We start from the raw sequence: 25,025 nt of genomic DNA on the forward strand, positions 1-25,025 counted from the left end.
ATGGCTGTGCAGTGCACAGCAGTTTGAGGTATGCGGTATGCCAATTTGACAGCATCAGTGACAGGGGTGAGACTGTGAATCCGTTTCAAAATCTTGGAAATACCCTGCTCATGAGATAATTTTCCCCGATGCTTCACAGTGGAATAGAGGAGCGAGATTTAATGTTATATTTTAATGGAAATCATTTTGCTGATTCCAGTAATACAGCACATCCATCACCTCATACGGCTGATATATATATATATATTTTCCCTTTCAAGGAGCACCTTGGGGATTCGTCTAATATTAGAAAACACGTTTTGATGGTGACAGCAGGTGATGCACTGAGCCAAATTCCGGAGTCGATTGTACCAGCGCAGCCTGACCAAGGCAACCAAGAGCAGTAGCTCTGGCCATCAGCACTGCACGTCTGCCAGAGAAGGATCTGGGGGCAGAACAAGACCTCGGGGTGCTGCGCGGCTGGAAGTGCACGGTGCTGGCACGGTGCAGGTAATGCGTGGGAGAGGATCGCAGCTGCCCTGCAGGCTGAGAGCAGCAATCTGCAGCGTGGATTTATTTTAACAGCCGGCTGGGAACAGCGTGGCTGTGTCACATGGCTGGCATCAGGTGGGAACTTCACGTAAAAGCCGAGTTCAAATCCAGAGAGCTGATGCTTTAAACATAAAGCCCTTGTTCTCCTCTCTCTCCAGCACTAACACGTTCTCCAAGTTGGGGCCATTTGAATGAGGCAGGGTATGAAGAAAAACAACAGCAACCTAATAAAATACATGTACCTGTATGCATAGATTCAAAGGTATAAGCAAATGCAAGTACTTATACGATTTAGGTGGTACACACATGAGGGATTTCCACAGGCAAGAATTTTTAAGGTGGCAAAATGATATTTTTTTTCTCAGTATCATTCTTAGAATGCTTTGGATGAGGTTTAAAAAAACCTCCGACGATCTGAAACAGACAGGCGACGTGGTAAAATAAATTTTGAGTGATGCAAATTGGCATAGCTATTTGAATTGGGTTCAAGGCAGACGTAATAATTGTTCCCACCTGCCTATATTAAAATGTCTCTGCTATACAAAACCTTCCATGAGCTGCAGCTCTCCTTTCTCCTAAATAGTTCTCCAAACTATTTATGGCAAAACAACAGCCAACATTTTGCTGTCATGTTGGGTCACGGGACAAACATCATGACAAACGAATTAAAGAGCACAGGCAAACAAAAAACGGGGGTCAGTGTGTGGATGTCTGACATTATATCTGCCTGGAAATGATTCCAAACATCAACATATGCAAGTAGTTAAATGTGGTTTATATTTTCCCTTTGGTCCAGGGCTTTAACTTTCTTAACGGCAAACACTCCCAAACACACCATCTGTTGTTGGAGAGTGAGCAGTTTAATGAGGAGGATCAGATTCTTTCCATTTCACTTATTCCTTGGTGCCCGCTCCATTTTCTAGGCTATTGTAGTCACCAAGTAATACAAGATTTCCTTTGTAGCACCGGCGATAAGAGCCATACATACACACATCGGTGTGCACACAGTCTCTGTTGTCACCTCGCTCTGGCTTTCACCAATCTGGCAGTAAAGCTCCCAAGTGAGGTGGTACTGGTGTCTCTGTGCCCTTCTTCATCTGGCCATTTTTTTCCAAGCTTTGGGACCATGGTATGGGACATCTCCCACAGCACATGCCCCACACAGAGCTGGTGCAAATTCACCTGTCGTGGGCCTTTTCCCAAATATCCCGCTTTGCTCTTGCCTCCCTCTGGTGAAAAGGCACCAGGCCCTTCCCAGCCCTCCTCTCCCACTGAAATCTGCCAGGAGGAAAAGCAAGAAATTTTGCTCCAGGAGACGATGCTCTTCATCCAAGCTTTCCCCAGCTGATAGTTACACTAGCAACCGGTAAGGAGCCCAAGAGCAACGTGAACCTTAATTTTCATAAAACAGAGTGCTTTATTTTTCTGCTCCCATTGCATAACTCCAGAAGCCTGACCATCCTGGGGGAGCAGCAGAGGCTCCCACACTCCATCTCTGCTGGCTGCTCCCTGTGGCTCTTTGGCATTATGCTGCGCTTGTGCCAAGGAAAATGCCAGCAGGAGCCATGTCCAGACAGAGACTTACCTGGATCAATTCGTATGTTTGAGTTGAAGGTTTGATTATGCCACAGTCACTACGAAATAGTGCCTCAGACATGTCCTTTTTGCACAGTCCAGCTGGTTTGGCAGCTGTCTGGAGAAATTAGGAGTCCAGTTGGCCATAGAAGCATTGAGGGCAATGTGTGGCTTGGTGGGATAAGGAAAACCAAGCTCAGAGAGCAACTGATATCTCATCCTGAACCTAATTTGTATCCATGTAAATACTTGCACACTAATGTGAGACTTATGAATCACCTTTTTTAGCCCTGAGCAAGTCTGGAGAAAATGTTCATTTTACAGAGAAACAAACACAAGGCAACAAGCAAAGCTAAACCACTCATTACAAGCACTTCTGTTTAAACAGAAAAATCCACATTTGGTAGGAGGGCACAGCATTTTCCAAAGGATGGAAATCCCAGGGTAGTAATTACCTGATTCTTCAACCTACAAACTGGAGGCAAAGCATGAATGTCAGGAGCAGACAGCCCAGGGGGAAGAACGTCTCAGTATTTAACAAAAACAAGAGACGTGCCCAAACAGCGCAGTTCAGATGCCGATCCAATCAGCAGTCTCAGTGTTGAACCCCCAAACTGGAGATTTACCTGGTTTCACTGCAGTTCCCCTTACAGAAAAAAAAGCCAGGTCCAAAGTCTAGCTTGAATGATGGCTGTGGACTTGGGCCTGTCCCTTCGGCAAATCGTGGTACCTCGTAAGATGATCACCAGGAGGAAATACACGGACCACAACAAAGCTCTAAGGTGGATGGATAAGAACCAAAAACTCCAGTCCAGACTGGAGCCTGCTGCAGGCTAAGTCACTTACAGCACAGAGAAATGAAAGTTTAGGAGGAATGAACAATTAGCAGCTCTCATTTATCGGAGACCGTACAGGGAACATCACTGTAAAGTCTTTCTTGTCTGGGATGAGTTAGCCACACACGTTTCTTCTCAAAACCTCTGTAGATTCAAGAAAATTAGTAGCAAAATCACAGAATCCCTGACAGTATTTTAGGTCCCTATCTATCTTTTTTCCTCAGAAAGAGCAGTCTTGCCATCTTGGGACTATGTATCTCTTGCAAGGCCAGTTGCCTTCTGCTTCTTTGATGCTCAGTTCATCAGAGATCCAAGTGCCCATGTTTTAAAAAATACGGCAATATCCTTTAGGAAGAAGGCAACAGACCAAAGGGGAGAGATTTGTAGAAAGAACCAGATTATGGCCAACTACAGGGATTCAGCCTAAATAAAGAGTAGTGCAAATACTGCTTTGTAGCAACGAACACAGCAGCATGCAGACAGAAGCTGATTTGGAGTAGAGGGAGTTGACATGCTACTGGTGTTGGGTTTAAGGCATCAAGAGTGCAGAGAAGGACAATCTGAGCCAGAGGAGGTGAGCAGGGCAGGGCTTTGTGGAGGGAGGCAGCAAGGAGCTTACAGGTAAAGAAATAGGTGGCTGTGCAGAGCAGAAGACCATGGTGAAGGCAAAGCATCGCATCTTCAGAAACAAGGCAATGCAGTGTGGGTTATGAGAGGTAACAAAACACACAGAAGCAGCCACAACTCAGGGGTGAAAAGGTTTATACTGGTTGCTGTGCGGAAGCAGCACGTGAAATTTCAATCTGGTGATCATCCGGTGACAGAGAAAATTATCACTGAATTAGCAGAACAGTTTCAGTTACAGTTCCTTGTTTAACAACTTGAAAAACTTTCTGAAAATGCCTTTTCCTATGACAGAAACTTCATGCTTACACTGAAGCAAAAATTATGAGTGTGCCTATCTGGATGTCTGAGTCTGTTCTGAAAGTACGTAAAACTAGAAGACATCAGTCTTATGATGATTTTCTTAAGCTGGACAGAGCTAAAAAGAAAAATGTACTTTCACTAAGATACCCAGCTTTTTTCCCTTTGAACATACGTATTTTTCTAGAACAAAACTCCCTCCCAAAGTAAAATTTCACATGCAAATTAGCCTTACTTAGTAGAAATGCATTTTGTTTGGACTGCACTGAAGTGGAAAAGTGAGTTTGCAAGCATGGAGGAAGGGGAAAAACCTCCCAGGAGACTGACCATACTGCTTTGAGCAGGGATAATACCTCTTAGTAGGTGCCCAGTAAGCTGCTGGTGAAGCCACTGGGTGTTTCACATGACAGTACTGTATCCCTCCCACAAATGTGCTGAGTAAGAACAAGCTCTACTGCTCTGGGAAAAAAAATGTGCCCTGGTGAAATCGTAAAGGACTTGAATTTTACCAAAAAAATCCAGGGAGACAACATTTGGCTGACAATTAGCTGGGGGGCTTGCATCTTCAACACCAAAGCAATGTTCTTTCTCTGTGGCTGTGACTGGTATTTGATAAGGAAGGCTTTGGCAGCCTGGGGTTTCTCATTTAATATTTGCATAGCTAAGAGTGAGAAAAGAAGCATATGACACAGTCCCATTTATTATTAAAAACCACAGAAATGTATTTGATTGTTGGGTACTTGCCCTTTATCTTCCTGTCACTTGTTCCTTACCCTTGTTACTTCCTCTTCTCAGTCACATGTTCCCCTCTAGCTCAAGGACATGATTTTCAGGACGGGTTACAGCTATGCAGCTGATTTTACATTCAGTAGACTGTGCTCTGGTTTTGGTATTCTTCTTTTTTCCATTGGTACAGAGCTTCCTGCCCCACAGAGAAAATGTTGTTGCAGTAATGGCCCTGGTTTGCAGGACATGACAACTGATTCTGAGGGAAACCCTTTTGGTAGGAACATGGCACAAGGAAAAAGTACCTGCACTCGGGCATTTGGGAACCTACTGCCCCAAATCACGGTCTATTGGGAAACAGCAGTCCATTGTGGCAATACCCCTGTGTCTCTGCCTTTCCCTAGAAGGCTTTTTCCACACATATCATTCCTAGCAGTCTCCTCCAAGAATGTGCTTGCAATTATTCTTGAAAGTAGAAACTGAACAATTTATTTTATTTTATTTATTTATTTATTTTGAGATTAGAGAAGAAAGACATGGTCCTCTTCTACTTCTTATCACAGCAGAGGGACAGTTCACCCAGGGAATAGAAGAGCTGCGGTCATTTACTTCAACCCCAGGAGAGGTTCAAATGCACATCTCCCCCAGGGTAGGAGAGCCCTGATGATAAGGTGGTGAAGCACCGCTTCCAGTGTACTGAACATAAAGACCCTGCAGCTGCCTCATGCAAGGGCACATGCTGTCCACGTGCCCTAGCGCCAAGCGCATTGCCCTGGCAGGCAGGGCATTCTCGGGACACCTCAGTGTTGTTCCACTTTGTAGATCTTGGAAAGGCTGAGGTGGAAGTCAGCTGCTCAAACCACAGCAGAGCTGAAGGTGTTGAAAACATAAATAAAAAAAATGTAGGTCAGGCAGGGGAACAGGCAAACAGTTTTAAGGTCAAACACAAACAGCGGGTGTGTCAGTGTATCTTGAGGGCTTGTTTGCTGCTGGGCATGTGTTTTCTGCACTGCCACTTTGGAACTTGGGCTTCCGAAGCAAGAGGTGGGTCAGCTTGGGAGTGGGAGTCCCATTTTTGGCCATGTCTCTGTGCCTGGATTACTTCAATCATCGATACTGCTTGAATGAGAGTCCTCTATTGACTATTTATAGTTCTAAACAAGGAAAACAAATACTGTCTCTTCAGATGAGCTGCCAATGTCTCTGTAATTCCCACAGTTGTCGTGCTATGATTGGAATTTGGTGCCAGATGCATGGATTCCTCTGACAAACAGCTTTCTGGCAGGAGAGAGGAAGATCTGGCTCCGGCAAGCCTGTTTATGTAAAACGTTGCCACGTTACTGTCTATCATTACCTGCATTGATTTGCTTTGAAGAAGCAGAGAAGCTAGACACCAACTACTGGATAAAAATAGAGAAGTTGAACACCTTTAAACATATGCACACGCAGTTAATCCCATTCTAACCACTAAGTGACCCTGAAAGGGAAGATACAGACGAACGTTTTTGTCTAGGCATGCCAATGGTAAGAGGAAAGGTTCAGTTCTACCGATTTTTTTCTTGCTGCCACAGGTGGAAATGTGGTGGACGGTGCCCTTTGTGCTCCTGCTGAGGCACAGAAAGAGATTTGTTTGTCTGTGTGACCACTAAACGGTCTTGGCCAAAGAAAGTCAGAATCTTTCCCAGAGTGGAGTTCATAAGGACAGCTGCTGGCAGAAGACTGGCTGACTTCAGAGCCTCGTGACTGAAATCAAAAATCACTGGTGAGAGAACAGAAAAGTCTTGCAGAGTAAGGAAGGGTCAGCGAAGAGTGGAGATGTTAAATCAGGTCACTTAGGAGAGGGTCAAAGTGAAGGCAGAGAAAGACACCAGCAGATGGACTCCCCTCCCACTCATGTCTTGCCCTCCCCCAGGCTCCAAGCAGCTGGAAAGCATTCCGCATTTTCCTTGGCAAGAAATCAGCAAGTGACCTGTGGTTAAGATCTGGGAAAGCCTGTATGGTTTGTTTGCCTGACCTTTTCCTTTCAGGAGCTTGGTGTATGCCTGAGTGCTATGAAAGCTAACCACCGGCCAGCCCCCAAAAGCCCCTGGTCCCGACAGACACAGGCACTCACACTGAACCTCACGCACGACCTGAGCATAGGGGAGCACCAGCCCTTTCCACAGCTCCGGACACCTCCCATCCCACAGCCTCGTGGAGGAATCATGATTCCCACCAAGTTTTCACAGTTACTACAGTCTGTGCTTCCTTGCTACTACACCAAACAGTGATTCCTTCAGATTAGTGCTCTGAAAGCCCTTTCTCGGCGTTTCTCCTGGCACCTATTGCTAGATCACACCACCCTTTACAGGAAACAAAAGGACACTGGAACCATGATAGCTTTTACCACTCACTGCTGTTGAACCAACTGTTGAGCAAAGGGGCTCCAGCTGGCTGCTTACACCTTGAAGTCACATCAAACGATGTTACAAGGTCCTTGCAGACTGGGACATTTGGCTGTGGCCTGGCAGGGCCATAAAATGGCAGCAGGTTCCTAGGAAGTGCTGGTACACTTCGTGGAGGAGACAGAAAGATGGATTAAATTCCCATCAGATGCAAGGTATTGCAGCAGATGGGGATGTTTGGGCAACTGCTCTTTTCCCATGCCCATCCAGACACGGTGAGCTGGTCTCTGCCCTCGTGGTGGGTGCTGGTGGCTGTAGGCACCTCACCTGCCTTGGCACGTCTGTTCTCCTGCCCAGCCCTGTCCTGCCTTCCCAGACTGCTGCCCACCCGGCCCCACTCACCCTAGTCTGCATTCCTGGGGGCAGCCCTGGCCCCACAGCAGGAACCCCCCCGGACCCTGCAGCCAGACAGGATCCATCTTGACACAGGTGTCTTCCAGCAAAGCCCAAAGCTGTGTTTAGGCCCCACTGTGGAAAATCTTTTCTTTTTCTTCACTTCTTCTCCTCCCTTCTTTCCCCCTTTCCTTTTAAACCTATTTGTCAATTCCTACAGAGACTTACAGTTCCTGCTTTCAGTTTTAACAGGCTCCCAACAGCTGAACCCACGGGCACAAAGGTGACTGAGGTATTTACTCCAGCATGCTTTCTGTGAAAACTGAGGGAAATTCAAGAAGGATCTTTGACCAGGCATTTCTGAAGCTGAGACTTGTCAATTCATGATTTTAACACTCTGCAGAAAGTTTGTTGTTTGAAACCATATAGAGGAAATCTGAGCTGCAATTTTCCCCCATCTTTGATCAACGTGCCAGCATGCTGCTGTGAAGTGAAACAGCGTGGGCTGGCAGATGAGAATTTTCCCCAGGGGCATTCCGTTGGGAACACAACAGCGCTGACTTAACAAGGAAATAAATCTTAAAATATATGAACATTGCTGTGTACATGCTTTTGTGGCACTTAGGGAAAAAAAATCAAAATAATTTAAAAATACAGAAGCCTTTATTCTACAGTTCTTTGGCTTTTTAACATTTCTGTGTATACTGAAATTAGCATCTACATGCTAGAAGACAGAGCTGTGTTTTCATGACAGTTGCATCTTGAAACATCTCCACATCCTGCCTTTGTAGTTCCTTGCGGGTTGAGCTTTCCCTTGAACAGGGCGGATGAAAGCCAGGCAGATACCAGCAGAGGGCTGGGAGTTTCCAGCCATAGTAGCACAGGTGTAGTTATGGCTAAATCCCTAACTTCTTTATTAATAACATTCAAGTGTAACTGCATTTTTGTAAAAACACCTCTCCTGTGGTTGAAACTTATAACTCTCTCCCTGCACAGCTGCTTTTGGCTGCTGTCCTGCCGCCAGGAGGTCCAAGACTCACAGGGCTCCAGGAGTCACCCAGAAACTCATAGAATCTCTAAAGGTGACACTGCTCCCCCCCCCCCCCCCCCTTTAGTTACTTTTAGCAGAAACTTGAGGCTGTAGCTTTTGAAAATGACATTACATGCATATGATGAGATCATAGAAGCCGCATGCTGACTTTGGAAATGAAGAACTGAATTTTCTGTGAGGTAACTTTCTTGCCAAGGCTTACTAGCTTTGGGTAGCAAGATCAGCCTAGGGTGTAGGAGCTGACTTCATCAAGGGTGTCTGGTACACACAAGTATACTAATGTAAGTTGGGAGAAGCACCAGATGAAGCTTTGTGATCAGTCCTGCAGCTCCTAGAAACATCAAGGACACCAACTCCAGCTGTTCTACGCACTATTGTGTTGTTTCTCCCCCCCCCCCATCCATTACCAGACAGACAAAGCTTCTTAGGAGAAACAAGAGAACTCTAGCAACCAACACACAACTCTTTCTGAAGTCCAGCTACATGGCATGAGGAGTTCAGGATTTCCTAGTGTTTTTTTTTTTTTTTCCACACTCTTCATAGCTCATGTGGATCAGGCATAGTCCTCTCATGAAAGGGTGTACTGTAACTGTAAACATTAAGCAATGCATACGCCAGCAGTTCTGGAAAGTTAAGCAAGAGTTTTCAAACGTAGCCTGATCAACATTTTAGCTTTCTGCAAAAAGTGTTCTCTATCTGTGAACACCAATTTGCTGTTACGGTGTTTGCATCCTATTGAATCTTACATATAAGCCAAGTGAAGCATCCAGAACAGGTTACTTAGTGCTCAATTCCCAGAATAGGTAACTATTTTGTTAAAACCACCTACTGAAGTTCTGATCCCACCCTTCCCCATTACAAAAGCTGTTAGCCTCCGCTTGTGCTCCAGCCTTTTCATTGTGAACACAGGATTAGGTTTTCAACAGCCTCAAATAGAGCCAATACTTGCCAGGCTCCTGTCTGAACCTGCACTTCGGCTTTCCTGTACCTTGGCTTTTCTAACTGAACCTCTGCATAGCTTTTCAGGACAAGGCAGAATATATTTACAAAAAAGTCACAGGCTGTGCCTGAATTCAACCTATACTATTTAACCTGTCAAACCCTCCCTTAATTAGAGTTCTAACTACTGGGATTATTTTTATTAGGGATGTCTAGGTACTTCTAATTATATTGGCTGTGTAATTAGAGTTATGCTTGCCTATTTTAACAACTTGATTTTGTTGAATGCTTTAAGTCAGCTGCCTATATTAACATCTATTTAGATTAATTTACAATCCATTTCAGTCAGCTGCCATACTATGATGGATTAGATATTAATGTAATTCTATTGGCACTGAACAAAGTCTTTGGGAAAGGAAGAATATTTGCTTTAGCACCACTGACTAACTACTGTAGTGGTGTACAATCTTCTTTGATGATACATGTGCCCCTATTCTTTCACTTTGCTTCCCTCCCTCAGAGTTCACATACACCTGAGGAAACTTGCCCCCTTAGAAAGATGGCCCACAACATTCAGACTACAAACATGAAAATTCTGTAGTTTCAGTTCAGTAATACTGCAGAAAGACTTCAGAAAAATAAGGCTTACAAACAACACAAATTAGATTTTTAAAGTCCTTTATTAATCTGAATATAAAAAGACAGAAGTTGCCTACGGTATAGGACAAAGCTCTTGCTTCATGAGGAAACAAAATTTTCTTTACAAAGTGAAAAAATAAATACCCTCTTAGAGTAAGGTTTATATGCTAATGTGTCATAAAAAAGTAGAGTTTTAATATTTTGACAAAATGTCTGTGCAAAGAAACAGATGCATAAACACACTTACTGCTACATTAAGGCAATATGAAAAGTATAGTCAGAAAGTTTCAGTAAAGTGACAGTGTACTTTTCTAGCTTCAATTAAGCCAGTATTGCACCCAAACATGGTCTCTAGTTCCTCTGTATCCTGGAGATTATGCTAGGAAACTGGAGTCCAAAATGCCCAAGTAGGGGGGTGGAGATTAAAGACATTTTAGCAGGAAATGTCCTAGCCAAGAAAGACAATAACTGAAGAAAGCATTTAAAGTTATACTTAACCCTTCTTTTAGAAAATAACGGTATATGGTTAACAGTTTGATACCAGCCTCCAAAAATAAAGCCAACTTAAAGGGCAGCTGACTACAGCACCCAAGACTACCAACCAACCAAGTTGGATATGGGAAACCTTACCCATTGAGAGCTCTGAATGAAGTCCTGCGGCAGTGCTTCCATAGGACATCATTACCAACCAGAAGACTTTCCTGACCACCTGTAGCACTGTGAAATTAAATTCTACCCTTCCAAAGCTATACTAACAGAATCGTTTTCTATTTAAAAAAATTGAATGCAGCTGCTTGATAAAGCCTTGTATAGTTTAAGAACCTTTTTTTTTTTAGAAGAGAAGTTCTCCCTTTTGAGCAGTTTACTAAAAGCATAAACTATGAGCCATACTAAACTGGTATTTGTAAAAGCTAGTTTCACTATTAAAATAAATGGAATGACTGTACTAAAAAGAATTTGAAGAGTAAAATAAAAGGCTGCATTGCTCTTGCTGGGTATATCAATGTGTATACCACATTTCTCCAGGGCTCCCTAGCTTTTTGGCAACACTGCCATGCTACAAACGTATACATCATTTTCCTGTTTTAGTAACATGAGTCAGTTAACAGTTCCGCTCCTGAAAGACATCCCAAGCCATCATGGGCATGCTGAGCAAAGATATTTATGTTCAACAATTCAGTATTTTTGCTTTTGATCATGGATTGGTGCCAGAGTGGTTGCCTTCTTCACAAGAAATGGTTGCAATTCATAATAGTGCAGTTTAAGAAGTACGTGATCGGTTTAAGTTGTACATGCAGATCAGATCACAGTCAGATTGAGAAGACTGGTGTGGGTTGGCAAGTACACATGCTGGACATGCTCTACACGAGATCTGCAAACAGGGCATGACTGGAAAGGAAAAACATTAGGAAGTTAGTTTACTTTGTATTTTGACTGTATACACTTACTGGAGACATCCTTTTCTACAAGAAAGAACACCTTTTTTTAAAGTCTCCATATTTAAAACAGTCCACTGCAAGACTCAGCTAAACCTTACTCTCACCACAGGAGAGCTTGCACAGCTAAAACTTATCTTTCAAAGTTATCTGAACAGAACATCCTTTGGAACAAGTTTACTGAGAACAGTTTTAAAAATCAGTTTTGCTAGAATCAGTGTACACATTAATCTAATACACTGAAGTATACAGAAAACCCAAGCTTTTACATATTTGCTAACTTAATGGAATTATTACCTGTAATTGGGCAGCACAGGTCTTACAGCATACTGTATGGCCACAGGGACAAAAAGTTGAATTGATTTCTTCTTCACAACACACCATACAAAGCATGGACTCCTTTAGCTTCCGCAGCTTCTCTTGCAGAGCTTTTGTTTGTTGGCAGCTAAGACCCTCACAGTTGTCACAGTTCATGCTACTTTCTGAAGACTTAAGGGGGGAACTCGGTGGGGTTTGGTCACTTCTAGAAACAAGATCCACAATGCCAGCATTATAAAGAGCTCGTCTTGCATGATCATAAACTTCTTTCGATGTTCTTTTAATGTCAAAGACGTATTTTTTCCCAAGATTAATGTTTTCATTCAGGAAAAGAGATGCTAGGTGGCCCTTTAAGTCTCGACTATACTGCATCATGACAGCACTTGTGACAGTGTCACACCTATAAAACAGCAAGACAAAAAATTTAGTTAATACTAATAAACCTCCCTCTGCAATTAATTGTTCTCAAAGTTGAAATAACAGCATTGAAATCAAAGCAAAAGACAGCCAGAGATGATATTTCTACATCTTCAAAAATGTGAAGTATCAGGTAAAATAGAGTCAGCCTAGAGAAAGGAATTAAAGCATATTATAAACAGTGAACACTTGCTCAATCTACAGTTCTGCTTAGCAACGTCTCTTTACATGGCAATGCCAAGATGCTACATTAAATAGTTCTAGTAGCCTTTGGCATAATACCTCTTTCTAGATAAGCTCTTTATTTTAGTGAAGATTTGGTTAATTTGGTTAAAGGCATTACTTGACACTAGATACTTTATATACTAGCATTGTTAAATCAAGCCATTTCTATTTGCCACATAGTGCTCCAGCCAGCCTAACCATGCTTGCCACAGATTCCAGTGATATAGCTAAACCTGCAGAAGCCTATTACAGCATTATCACTTCTCTAGACAACGTAGAAAAAGAACAGGCAGAACAAGGACTACAGCCTCACAGGGCCTGAGTCCAAGATCCAAGTTCACGACCAAATCCTATTGCCTAGCTACAATTCTGCTTAAAGTCAAACTGCAAAGGACAGCAGAAATGACAACCAAATATGAAGACCAAACAGTTAAGACTGTCTACAAAGTTATTTAATGCTTTAACTGCCTGGAAAGAAGTATGAAGAGTGCAAAATAAGAGTGCAGGAGGTGATAATCATGGAGGATAACAAGTCAGGCTTAACATCAGGCTCACAAAATAAACAGTGGTTAGCTGCTGATTAGCTAGGCAACTAACTGATGTTAATTACTCTAACTGTATTACAGTGATCTGATTTGAGAAATTGGATGGGGCTTTGCCTAGCATATGTATCTCTGCTCAAGTCCAATTCTTCTCCTAAGTACTCCTAAGTAATTGAGATCAATGTGGCAGTTAATTTAGGGAACACCACTACTGTCTTTGATGGTTAGTTCTACCTGTGTTGGACCTCACACTAGGAGTGAGAAGCAGTTTCAAAAAAAAAATCAGCTATCAGCAGATGATTACAGCAGCCTTGCCTCAAAGAGCAGAAGGATAAAGACAACTGATAGCTCCTGGCATGAAACAAAATCCTAAGCATGTGAGCAAGGACAGGAATTGTAGGAAGACGATTTCTGGCAACAGGAAGAGCCAAATAAAGGCAAAAGTATACATGCATATGGGCTACACCTACATATTTTGAAAAAAAAACAGGCTTTCTACTCCTTTGCTCTCATCCTGACTCATACACAGGGACAAGTGCATGTATTATGAATTAAAGAAAAGAGCAAGTTTTTATTCTGAAGTGCTATTATTCAGAGTAGTATACTGAAAAAAATCTTGCTTACTTTTCTTAAACACCCGTCCCACAAAAATTGAAAGCAGCAAAAACCTGTTCAGCTTCTGTTTGGGCCTTAAGAGAAGATCAAAGCTGACTCTAGTGGCAGTACTAACCTGTAAAATGCATGCGTCTCTGTAATTGCTCTGTAGAGTCCACTTGCTGCCCTTGTACTGATCATCTTAAACAGGAGAACAACACTATTACCAGACTCCTTGGTAACCGTCAGATACACGTTCTTCCCAGACTGCGTTGCCATTTGAACAACAGGATAAGCGATCCTAAGAATTAATACAAAAACAAGTTTATCTCTTAAAGGGCATTTCCCACAACTTACTATGGTACCTTCTGATACTATGACCTCTGAATTGCCCATAAGGCTGGATTGAAAAAGTTCTGCCACAGAAGTACTTAAAAACCAAGAGCCTTAAGATCAGTTGTCTTATAAGGAGGTAGTGCCCTCAGACCCTACATTGCAATAGGTCCTTTAAGTAATTCACAGAACATTTTTGTCTACATAAATGTGAGGCATGCCCAGTAGTTCTGAAACATGGAAAAAGTAATTCCACAAAACATGTACCTGTTGATAGGACTGAAGTCATCTTTACAGATGGATATGCCTTCAGGTCCAACACCAATAAGGAGCTTTTGCCCTTCACTGTCTCTAACTGAATGCCACTCTACTCCATAGTTCTCCAGTGTTGTTGCAATCTGTAGAACCTGGTATTCAGCAGAAGCTTGACTGAGACCTTCCAGCTGCTTATGCTTTGCAGTAATGCTGTTGATGAAAAAAGATTAAGGATGGGTGAAATAACTCAAGGATGTGCCATTACTGTTAGCAGCTTGGTATAACATGCTTTTTAGATGACCTGGTTAAACAGGTTGTTCTTGTGGGTCCACGATGACTAGAAGTTTACAGCCAGATAAAACAGGCCAGGAGCATTTAAGAGAATTACCAAAAACATTGAGAATATTTAGGAGGCAATACCATACATTTACTTAGAAGTAAGAGCTAAATGCAATCAAGGCTTTCTAATTAACCTTCTCCCTCACCCCAAAGTATTTACATGGATTACCAAAAGGTTCACAGCAAAAATGCACAGAACAGCATTTTAATACCACAAGGTATGCCCTAAGCTGTTGATGCAATAGCATAACAAAAATCTTATACTTTTGGCCCCCATATGATTTGATTCAATTTGTTCTTTTTACCTTTCTAGAATGGTAGTGGTGAGCTCTTTTGCACACAACTCTTCGTAATTGTACTTGGCAGTATTCTGATTATAGTCTCCAAACTTCATCTGTGCCAACAACGCGCTAAGTTCAATTGCATGCTCCGAAGAACACTGGAGATTACCGGCCAGAAGATCCTCCTTTATATGCAAGAAAAACATATGCCTGCAATGGAATTAGAAATGTTTGTTATACAAGATGTTAAAACATTAAGGTAGGCAACAAATAACATAGCAAGTATGTTTGGTAATTATTAATATGGTAATCAAGAATTTACAATGAATGTACCAAATGGTCTGGGCACAGGGGGGAAAAGGACCTCCATCTCATCATTCACTTAAAGATGAGGATACAACTGAAGACCACGCCTAGAAGCACAATTAAAAGAAATGAGCACCTCAGTATCAGTTTGAACAAAAGCTACTTTAGCTCTAAGGCTACTCACTAACTTCAATTCATTCCATAAAATATCCATGAAAAATATCTGGAGTAGTTACCTAAGTTTAATTTTTCTTTGGTTACTATTTACAAGTCACTTTCACAAAGGAAAGTGTGAACAGAAGCACAACACATTATCATGCAGCCGGAAAAAAACACGCTTCCTCTACACAGATCAAATGGCTGTGGCACCAGTCAAAAGGAAGACTGCACTTTTGCAAGTAACATGATTAAGAAAGTAACTTGAAATAGCTAAAAGGGTATTTCATTGTGAAATAATATAGTGTCTATTTTGTAAGCACATTTGTCATTTATGCTTGGGGACTGAGGCAGGTTTGACAGCTAGCTGGAAAATTCAAAGCTGTTCTTAATTATCTAATAGGTTAGACAAATCAAGTTTTCCACCAACTCTAATAGCAGCCTGTTAATCCTGTTAATTCCCCCTATAGCTTACCTTAACTTCCTTATCTTCTGTCAGGGAAGATAACATACCTTTCTTTCTACTTGTTCTTAAGATTCAGAGTATTTAGGGAAGTCAGAAGTAGAAATAACTATGTTATCACTGAAAAAGCTTTCAATAAGTCTAGTACCCACAGGGATATCAGTTTCCATAGTGATAGGACATTTACATTTCACTTCCTTAAAAAAATAAATTACGTTTAATTTTAGACAAAAACTATGTTGAATCACTCAGTGACGTTCAAGATGCTGGTTAGTGATTCACTTTGCTTCCAATAGTCCTTTTGGATATCTTATATAAGTCCTTTTGTAACACTCTACAGTTTCATTGTAGAAGTGAATAGTTCTACCTTGCCAGCAGTATGATCGGTTATATAACTTGCAAAATTTGTGTTCGTTTTTAGTTCTATTATGGTAAATGCTGCAGCTCAGAAAATACAAATAATGTTCCCCCGAAAGACAGCTCATATGCAGAATTTCTGAAAGGAAAATACTATCGTCTCCTAAGCTGCCCCACCATACTTTTCACAGCAATGAGCCACAGCTCCAGCACCTCTCTTGGCAAGCAGCATGCTTACGGCATCACTGCAGTTGCCACTTAAGCGCTCAAACTGCATCACTTAGATGTCTAGACATGGGTCTACACTTCAGCAGTTTAATGGGGGCCAGGGGGAAGCTAACATTCCCCCCTCCGTGCAGGATGTAGATTTAAGAGGTGAGGGAACAAGAGCTTCAGACAGTACAGCTGTCTCCCCTGTGAGCATGCTACTCCTTGTTTGGGCTCCACTTGGAGCCAGTCCCAAACCCCTGCTCCAATCCCCCTCTCCCACCCTACTAATTCAGAGTTCTTTTGGCTAAGGCCACACAAAGGCATAGCTGCAGCTTTTCGAGTGGAGAGGTTGTACACACTCATGTGTGGGCTCAATTCATAAAGCCAATCAAATTATTTGATCAATTACTGAAAAGCTATGGCTAAAAACAAACAGTAGGCATCTCCTTAATTCCAATCACCATTTCATAAAATAAAGCTTTTCCATGCACTCCTGATTCCGTCAGTATGAAAACAAGTTCTCTAGTTGTTAGAACTACATGCTGATTAAACCTATGGTATTTTAAAGAAGAATCTGACAATTTTGTTCTCATTTGTTGGCACATACAGCTGCCACAAGTAAATGCTTGTATCTTTGGTTTGCTTACTTTATGCATGTGACAGCACTGACTACACAAGGAAAAGTCGGTGTTCTCTTGCTGGGAGGACTGCATGAACATCAAGGGGGAGCTGAATAAACAAGAGATTACTCCTGCAGATACAGATGCAGTTACAGTGGAAGCATGACTTGTCACATTCACTGAAGTGCTTGTAATGACAGAGGTAGACAACCAAGTTTAAGGTGCAACAAAAAAGCAACACCAACTAGTGTGCAGTGACCTAAGTGGCTCGTACAGCATAAGAGAAAACATCTCAGACTAAGCTACTGTACATTTTTAGGGGATGAAAAGGAAAAGGGCATGGCATGCATAAGGGACAGTTACTGCAAGCTAACTGAAGCGACACAAGGGCTTACTGTAGCCAGGATATGATATGTCAGAAGACAAAGCCACCCACATTCCGGGGTCCATCAAGTGATTTGACTCCACCTAAAAACAAACCATGGCTAAGCCACACCCACAACAGCACAGGAACTAATTAAACAGAGAGCCTGCCAGTGAAACTTGTTTTTGAATGACAGTGGTTTCTCCCTCCATACTGACCTGCTGCAGCACTTGCCCTGAACTAAGGTTCAGGTAGCAAATTCATTGTCCCCATGTTCCACCCCCCAGCCCCCTCCCCCAGTTTTAGATCTGTAATATGTTAGAGGAAGGAATTGCATCGAGAAATTGAAAGATTGTGAAAGAATGAAGGCTGCAAACATCTCATATACATGAAAAAAATGATTCTGATTAGTTCTGTCTGCCCATCTGGCCTTTTTAAGGGTCTGTTTCTCCAAAAGTACATTAATATCCACTGTAAAATCATCTCCCTTCAAGGTTAAGCACAACACCAGTTAGATTCTCTGATTATAAAAAGATTTTCCATTTTACACAAAATGAAAGCCTTTATCTTTAAACAGAAAGGCAAAAGAATGCACTTCTGTTGCTGAATACGGTCGAGCAAAACAAAAACATGAGGAGCCCTGAGGCAGTTAATCATGTAATTCTTCTAAGTCTAACTGTAAAAAAGATCTGCTACAATCTCTTGTAGAAAAGCCGGTCATATTACAGATGCTATTACTTACCACAAAGTATTTAAGTTTCCATAAGTTAAATTCTGACCTAAAATGAGATTTTTAAGGAAGTCTAGCACTTAATTGACTGTTTCACCTCATTGAATCTCTAGATAAGAAAAAAATTCTGGGCTTTCCCCACCACTAAGGATATTCAGGCAGTCTGAAGAACTAACAGAACTTTCCATTGCCCTGACAAAGTCACTTGTGTCCTGAATTCTATACAGGACAGCACCGGTACAAAAGTCAGTGTAACTTACAGCATTAGTACCTACAGCCCAAGCAAACCTCACACTACCTAGAATTGAACACAGGAATATCTAGAGTATTCCCTTTCAATTTGGTATCTGAAAATAGCATATAGAAATACTGATTAGAGGACCAAGCTTCATGTTCATCTAAGTTGTACTTCGTTAGTCACTGCCCAGACAGAACTTCCTCCTTTTCAAAGGAAGAAAAAGCAGCTCTAGACTTGGAACAGTCAAGTGTTTTCCTCAAGCACCCGTTACACTGGTGATTTTATATTCCTTTTGTCTTCTTAATACTGCCCCAGTACTTTTCATACAAAGTTGTGTGTATTAAAACACTCAAAATCAATTGTAAAGCAATCATTAATGTACTTGTTAATTGCACATAATTTGATACAAATGCTTTGGAAATGGGAGGTTGCAACAAGATTTTTATTGAAGTAGTTCAGATGGCCCATTTTACGAACTACAGCTACCAAGCCTGGGCCACAAACCAAGTGTTTCTTCCCTCTCTCAGAAGCAGTTTATGAAGGCTGACTATATGGATTGCTTCTACCAGAAATACAGGTCAGTACTTCATTATAATATTTTTTTTTAAACATAAACAGTTTAAAATGAACACATTTAATGAAAATTAAAAACTCTGCAAAAGTGCTATTAAAAGAGTATATGCAACACAAGAGTCACTTGTTTCATAAAAACCTCATTAAAGACAACTATATACATTAGGATTCAAAGTTCTGCACTGAAAACTTTGTTCCTACTACAGTTTAAAAAAAAATCAAAGGAAAACCGTGCAAATAGAGAAGTCTATATTCAAAGTTAGGTTCTAAACTTCGCTGCCAGAAGAAAAAGTGGCAAAACCCAGTCTGTTACCAATAAAAAGTGTCTGTATGACTAATACTTCCTGAACTAGAAACATAGCCAGGAGAACCCATCCTCTTGCCAGACTCCCGGCAAGAGTCTTCAAATACATCCCAAGGAACTGCCTGTCCTACCTGGGGTATGACAGTCCTTACCACAGGGAAAGAATCTTTCCTACCGTGAAGTAATTTGCAACTGCGTAGTCTAAAAGAATCAAAGAGGCATAATTGTTATCCCTAAAAATATATATTGGTAGTAAAGTTCATAGCAATAGCATATTCTATTTTTAGAAGCAGATATAAGCCCTTAGATATGAAAAATAAGCTCTGCAAAGTTACAATTGTATTCATCAGTATGTTTACTCTTATCTGCTCTCAGCAGAGTGAGTGAGAGGTTACCAACTGCAACTTAACTCCGGTTCAGACAAACAAATCCACTAAACTCACCCTGGTGTTTATTACAGCAGGTTTTTATTGCATGGTAACAAATACCTTGACACTGCTGCACTGGCTAGCCAGTACTGCAGGATAATACGATGTTTTTCCTTATTTTCTAACTACTAACCACTCAACTTTTACAAGTCAGCTCCTACTTTTAACTAGTTCATCATTACCAATAGGAAACCACAACTGAAATCACTGCAAAAGCATTTTGTAAGTGATTCAGATACTTGAGAAGTAGCACACAACCTTTAAACAGCTTCAGTGACAGTTACTGATCTCTAAGTTGGCAAAGGGCTGCTTTGCATGCTTCGTGAGACCGTGTGGCCTGCTGGAAGCTGACATGTTGCTTTAAATCACCATGGCTTATATAAGAACACTTGACTTTGTCACATTACACCAGACAGCAGCTTTGCTCTTTCCAAGTACACAGAGGGATGCCTTACACTGCTCAAGCAGCCATTACATCAACACTCACTATTGCACGCTGACTTCCCCACACTGGCCCCTCAACAAACCACCACTTCCCCTGGGGGTGACCACAGCCACACTGCACTGCTGGGGCTCCTGGCAGACGATGCCCCCAGGTGATCCCACACGCGCCCCAAGCAGGGGGCTCCCCGACAGCCAGAAAGCTGCATCCCAGCTCCCTGCTCGAGTTAGGGAAACCAGGTGGCAACTTTGAGTCACTGCTGAAAACACTGCTTTTTCAGCCATCTGTTGTGTGACCTACCACAAGAGACACTGAAAACCAGCATGACGTACGGCAGAGCTTGTGGTCTGGATCTAGGACCGACACCTATAGCTTTAAGCAAAAAGGGAGATAACAACCTTTAGCAAGCCAGTGTGATTCTCCGTTCAAAAAACATACAGCTATTCAAACTGCTCTTAACAAGCACGCTGTTCACATTTCAGACTTGTTTAAAACTCCAGTTGACAGCAGCGTATTAAATTTGAATAGTGTTCTTGCACTGAGGCACTTTCATTCCACTGAAAACAATCCTAAACTACAATATCCTGTGGTGAAATTCACTACCAGGCAGTCAAATAAAAAAAATAGAAATCAAGAACCAAAGAACAATAGAAATAAAGCTTAACCCTGCATAAAAGGAAAGTGTAGTGCAAAGGTTCCCCCTCCCCACACACGACTCTCCCATTCACAAAGCACTTAGCGAAGGTGGCTTGTTGCCATAGTGGTCCAAGATGCAATTATAACCTTGCATTCGCTCGTAAGAAGGCTTCCTTGCATAAGGTATTAAAAATGCATGAGGCTGCAATCTTCTGCTGGATTGCACACTGATTAAAGATAACAGAAGCAGGGGCTGATGATGTTCAGTAGCCAGATCAGCTTTTTACACAGCATGTAGAAACCTGAGTGTTAAAATGCTACAGAAACGCACAGCCAAGCTCTAAGTGCAAGACAAGGATCTCTTTAATGAAGCAGCAAAACTGGTGTTGACGAAGCTTCCAAAGTATATGGAAAACCAAAGAACAAGTCAGTCACAGCATTTGCTATTAGTCATAGCAAAGCATTATCAACCAAATGATTTCAGAATTACTTGCAACTCCCCAGACTTCAAACAGAGTCTCAACACACATCTCATAAGGAAAATCAGGTTCAGAAGCTAAATGTAAGAGACATGAGACTTCCTCAGCTTTCTTCGCACAAGGACTAGAGCATAACATTCAACATTGGAAATGCCCTCTCTTATTTATCAGCTGGGGACATCACTGTGCTAAAGGAAGCCAGAACAGCCACCACTATTTCTTTGTCAGCCAGTAAACTGACTTTGCAAGTAGAGGTAAGAAATAAGTTGTCAGTTGTAGCTGTACAGCTCATTTTAATCATTTTCTGTGATATACCTATTGATTTAAAGTTCAATGACAGGTTTAACAAGTTTGACTCCCCCTTCATCCCATGGAAACTTACATGCAAACTAAAACATGACTGCATGGCTACACACATATTAAATCCCTAAGCAGACCCAAAAAAGGAAGCAGCAAATTCACTGTAGCTCAATGTCAACACTACAGAAATATACATTAACCACGGGCACTACAGAATTCCAGGCCTGTTACATGTAGACTAGCGGGTATAGACAACTAAAATGCAGCTAAGGCAAGCTATTTCACAACATGGATTTGCCTTTAACAACAAAAATAAAAGCATTCAGGACCGAACAGCTTAGCTGAAGCCTCAGGAGCATTCACGTTTACAAGACAGTGGCAATAAATACTAGCTTCAATACCTGTTTCTCTCCAACAGTTTAAGTAATTTCCATCACAGCATAATTTTAATAGATCTCTTGATGACTGATGCTCAAGTGATTTTAAAGTTTGTTAAAATATTAATTTTAGACCAGTCTTAACTCATACATAAAACTCACCCCAGCTACAACCTTTTAAAGTCACCTTAACAGTGGAACATACGTCTTTGGTGTTCACACATAAAAGCTTTGTTGCATTCTAGCTACGCAACCTGTCTTTTAGGCCCTTGGGGTATGTTTCACCAGTTCAAGCTCTTGACTAACACAACCTGCCAAGTCTTGCATTGACGGTGTTCAAGGTAGGAAAACACAGGTGTCTGCAAAAGCCTTGTAAAGTGGAACAAACATTCAGCAGCAACAGCAAAAATGCCAATCATTTGTTTTAGGTTTCCTCAGATTCACCCTGATTTGCTCTGAGTGTGGAGACGCATCCAATAGATCCACTGTAATCTCTGCCACCTCATCAGGTATGAGATCACGTTGCTTTTGTTCCACATAATCCTTCATTATTTGGTTTTAAACTCTTAATGAGAGCAAGTATAAGAAAACAAGTTTATTTCAGGAAGAATATCCCACAAGAGCCCAAAAGATATACCATGGATATTAATTTTTTTTTCCAAAATAACGTACATCAAAATGTGGATGTTAGAATGTACTTGCTTAACTAAATCTGTTACAATGTTACTTCAAAAAAGTATACACATTGCCTTGTTTTAACTCAATATTTTTCCTGAGATATACACCAAATCAAGCTGTCAGCCTCTGACCAAATTCACTGTACAAACATTCTGTGCAGAACAAGTGTCATAACCATGGTCTTAATTCTGAAAGTACCAAGTCAAGGTGAGCAGTGAAAACATGCTTTAGCATTCCCTTCTAGACACTAGGTTTTTCTTCTGTTTATATTTGATGTACTACCTAAAACTAACTGGAAAAAAAAGTGTTGAGACCAGTTTTAAACATACTTGCTCACTTTTCCTTAAAGAGAACCCAACTGCAGTTAATGTGGTAATGCAGTAATCAAACCGATGGAGTGAAAGCAAACATTTGCTACTCATCTGAGAAGACCAAGCCTTAAGCCCAGAGAACAGTATAACAATTTAGTTAGAAGGACAGGCCACAGAAGCAGCAGAACAGCTGTTCTTTTGTAGCCTCAAAGGGCCTGTAGCCATCTGAAAGTTACTGTAATATGATCCCAGACAAAAAGGAATTCAGCAAGTTTTTGCTCTGTGGGAGGAATTGTTTCCTGCCTTTCTGTACCAGTGGTTTAGAACGACCTACAGTAACACCACTGAACAGGGGTTACTATCGGACACACAAACACCATATAAATAACTGGTTACTGGTAGCTTAGCCTTTTCCAGCACTAGTTCCTCATGGAATTAGCTTGACACCACTTACTCTTCCCCACACGATACTTACAATAATACCACTTTTTTAAAAAAATGAATAATACATGTAAACAACACTGGAATTTTAAAGCTGTGCTGAAAAGTTGAGCAAAGAATACCAGAAGATGGAAGAAACAGAACCTCTGCATAATCATTTTCAGAGGTTACTGAAATTGAGAACAATAAGTTTGCTTTACTTACAACCATCTCTACCTTACCTCGTCTGTTCTTGTAAGATAAGATGGGGCTCTACAAAGAACTTGACTCTTAATTTTAGTCGATAAGGAGCTAAACCATCCATCTGCTGGGAAATCCTGTTCCTCAAATTCAGCCACAGATTCTCCCCTTTGCTGCCAGTGAACTGCAGTCCAAAATAATCAACTTCTATAATTCCCAGCCTCCTGCAAACCTGAAAGAAAGAGGTTCTTCATAATGAACCAACAACACAACTGGACAAAAAGTAGTATCAGACTGAAAAACTGTTTGCAGTGTGAGTGGTCTGAAACAAAAGATGGGTTGTTTGTAGGCACCTTTTTACAACAGATTAGTTGATGTATTTTAAATAGGCAGTGTACAAAATGGTACGCTGACAAACATAGAGTGTAAAATGGGAACTTCCCCGCTAGTAAATACCAAGATGGACCTCCACAGCCAAATCCCATCCCCTTCGCTCCTCAAGGCCAGGCACTTAAGACCAGCCGATTTCCAGCAGGGTGTCTGTTATCCAGCAGCACAGCCACCAGCACTTCTGAGGCAGGAGGGGGAGAAGAAGTACACCCCACAAGTTTTATTTAGATGCCACCGACAGACTTGGCAGCTACGCTTGGCTCCCTCCTGCCTCCATCCCCGCAGCAGGCGGGGAAGGGCGGCAGCACCTGGGCGACAGGCTGAGCCCCCAGCGGGGCCATGTCAGGATGGGTCCCCCCGTGTCCCCCCGGCCCTGGGGGGGAGGGCTTTGGGGGCAGCAAGGAGGCCGTGGCCTCCCAAAAGGGCGGGGGGGGGGGGGGGGGGGAAGGCAGACGGGCCGCGACCGAGGGATGCTGCAACCCCTGCATCCAACATGGAGGAGGGGAAAAAAAGGGGAAGAGAGGAAAATAAATAAATAAAGGGGAAGAAGCGGGGGGGGGGAGAACGAGGCCTCCCCGCACCCCCCTTCATGCGGGGCGGGGGGGGCGACCCGCCCGCCATCAACGGGGTGGGGGGGGGAGCGCGCGCCCCCCTCAGGCCCCAACGGTCACCGGCGCCCAACGGCCGCCCCGCAGCGGGCCTCACCTGGTTGAGGCAGTCCTCGCCGTTGGCTTTGGCCTCAACCTCCACCTCCATCACCACCGCGTCCGGCCTGGTCACGTAGCACAGCATGGTTACGGCCGGGGCCGGCTCCGCCACAAGCGCACCGAACGGTGGTCGAGGGGGGGAGGCTCCTGCTGCCGCGCGTGCACCCCTCCCTCCCCCGTCGCCGCCCGCCCGCCGACTGCTCTCAGCAGCCGCGTCTCGCTCGCTATATAGCCACCCTGCGCCTCCCCGCCGCCCCGCCCCCCGTTGGCGAGGCGCCGCGCGCCGCCGCCGCCTGCCAATCAGCGCCGCCGGCCCCGGGAGCGCGGAGGGGAGGGGGCGCGCGTGGCGGGGGCGCGCGTGCGCTGGGGCGCCCCCTGCCGGCCGGCGGCGGCGGCGGGCCGGGTGGGATGACAGGAAAATGGGGGGGAAAAACTGCCCTTTTGGGGCTCACCTGGCACCGCCGGCAAAAATCCTACCGTAACTGGGTGTGGAGAAAAGCCTGCATTCTCCACTCCTCCTTCTGTTCCCTTTGGAGCGGATGCGGGGAGGAGGTTTTCGTTTAGTATCAGTTTTGCTCATATATGTGGCGTGGCTTC

At 42.8% G+C, this 25,025-nt stretch overlaps 1 protein-coding gene and 1 long non-coding RNA gene across 2 annotated transcripts; one reads left to right on the forward strand and one right to left on the reverse strand.

Annotated features, from left to right (window-relative positions):
• On the forward strand, positions 1 to 10,831 carry LOC308189020. Its single transcript, XR_013945947.1, has 2 exons — positions 1 to 606; positions 7,613 to 10,831. It is a non-coding gene; the product is annotated as an uncharacterized lncRNA (long non-coding RNA).
• On the reverse strand, positions 10,021 to 24,648 carry MYLIP (myosin regulatory light chain interacting protein). Its single transcript, XM_080578598.1, has 7 exons — positions 24,427 to 24,648; positions 23,373 to 23,563; positions 14,763 to 14,948; positions 14,131 to 14,328; positions 13,667 to 13,831; positions 11,732 to 12,152; positions 10,021 to 11,387 (listed from the first exon to the last, which is right to left on the reverse strand). The coding sequence occupies exons 1-7, from the start codon at positions 24,511 to 24,513 to the stop codon at positions 11,298 to 11,300; spliced, it is 1,338 nt and encodes a 445-aa protein (XP_080434724.1). The 5' UTR covers positions 24,514 to 24,648; the 3' UTR covers positions 10,021 to 11,297.
• Positions 24,649 to 25,025: the final 377 nt, after the last annotated feature.

Source organism: Anser brachyrhynchus, assembly GCF_964034855.1.
Source record: "Anser brachyrhynchus genome assembly, chromosome: 2".
NCBI lineage: Eukaryota > Metazoa > Chordata > Aves > Anseriformes > Anatidae > Anser > Anser brachyrhynchus.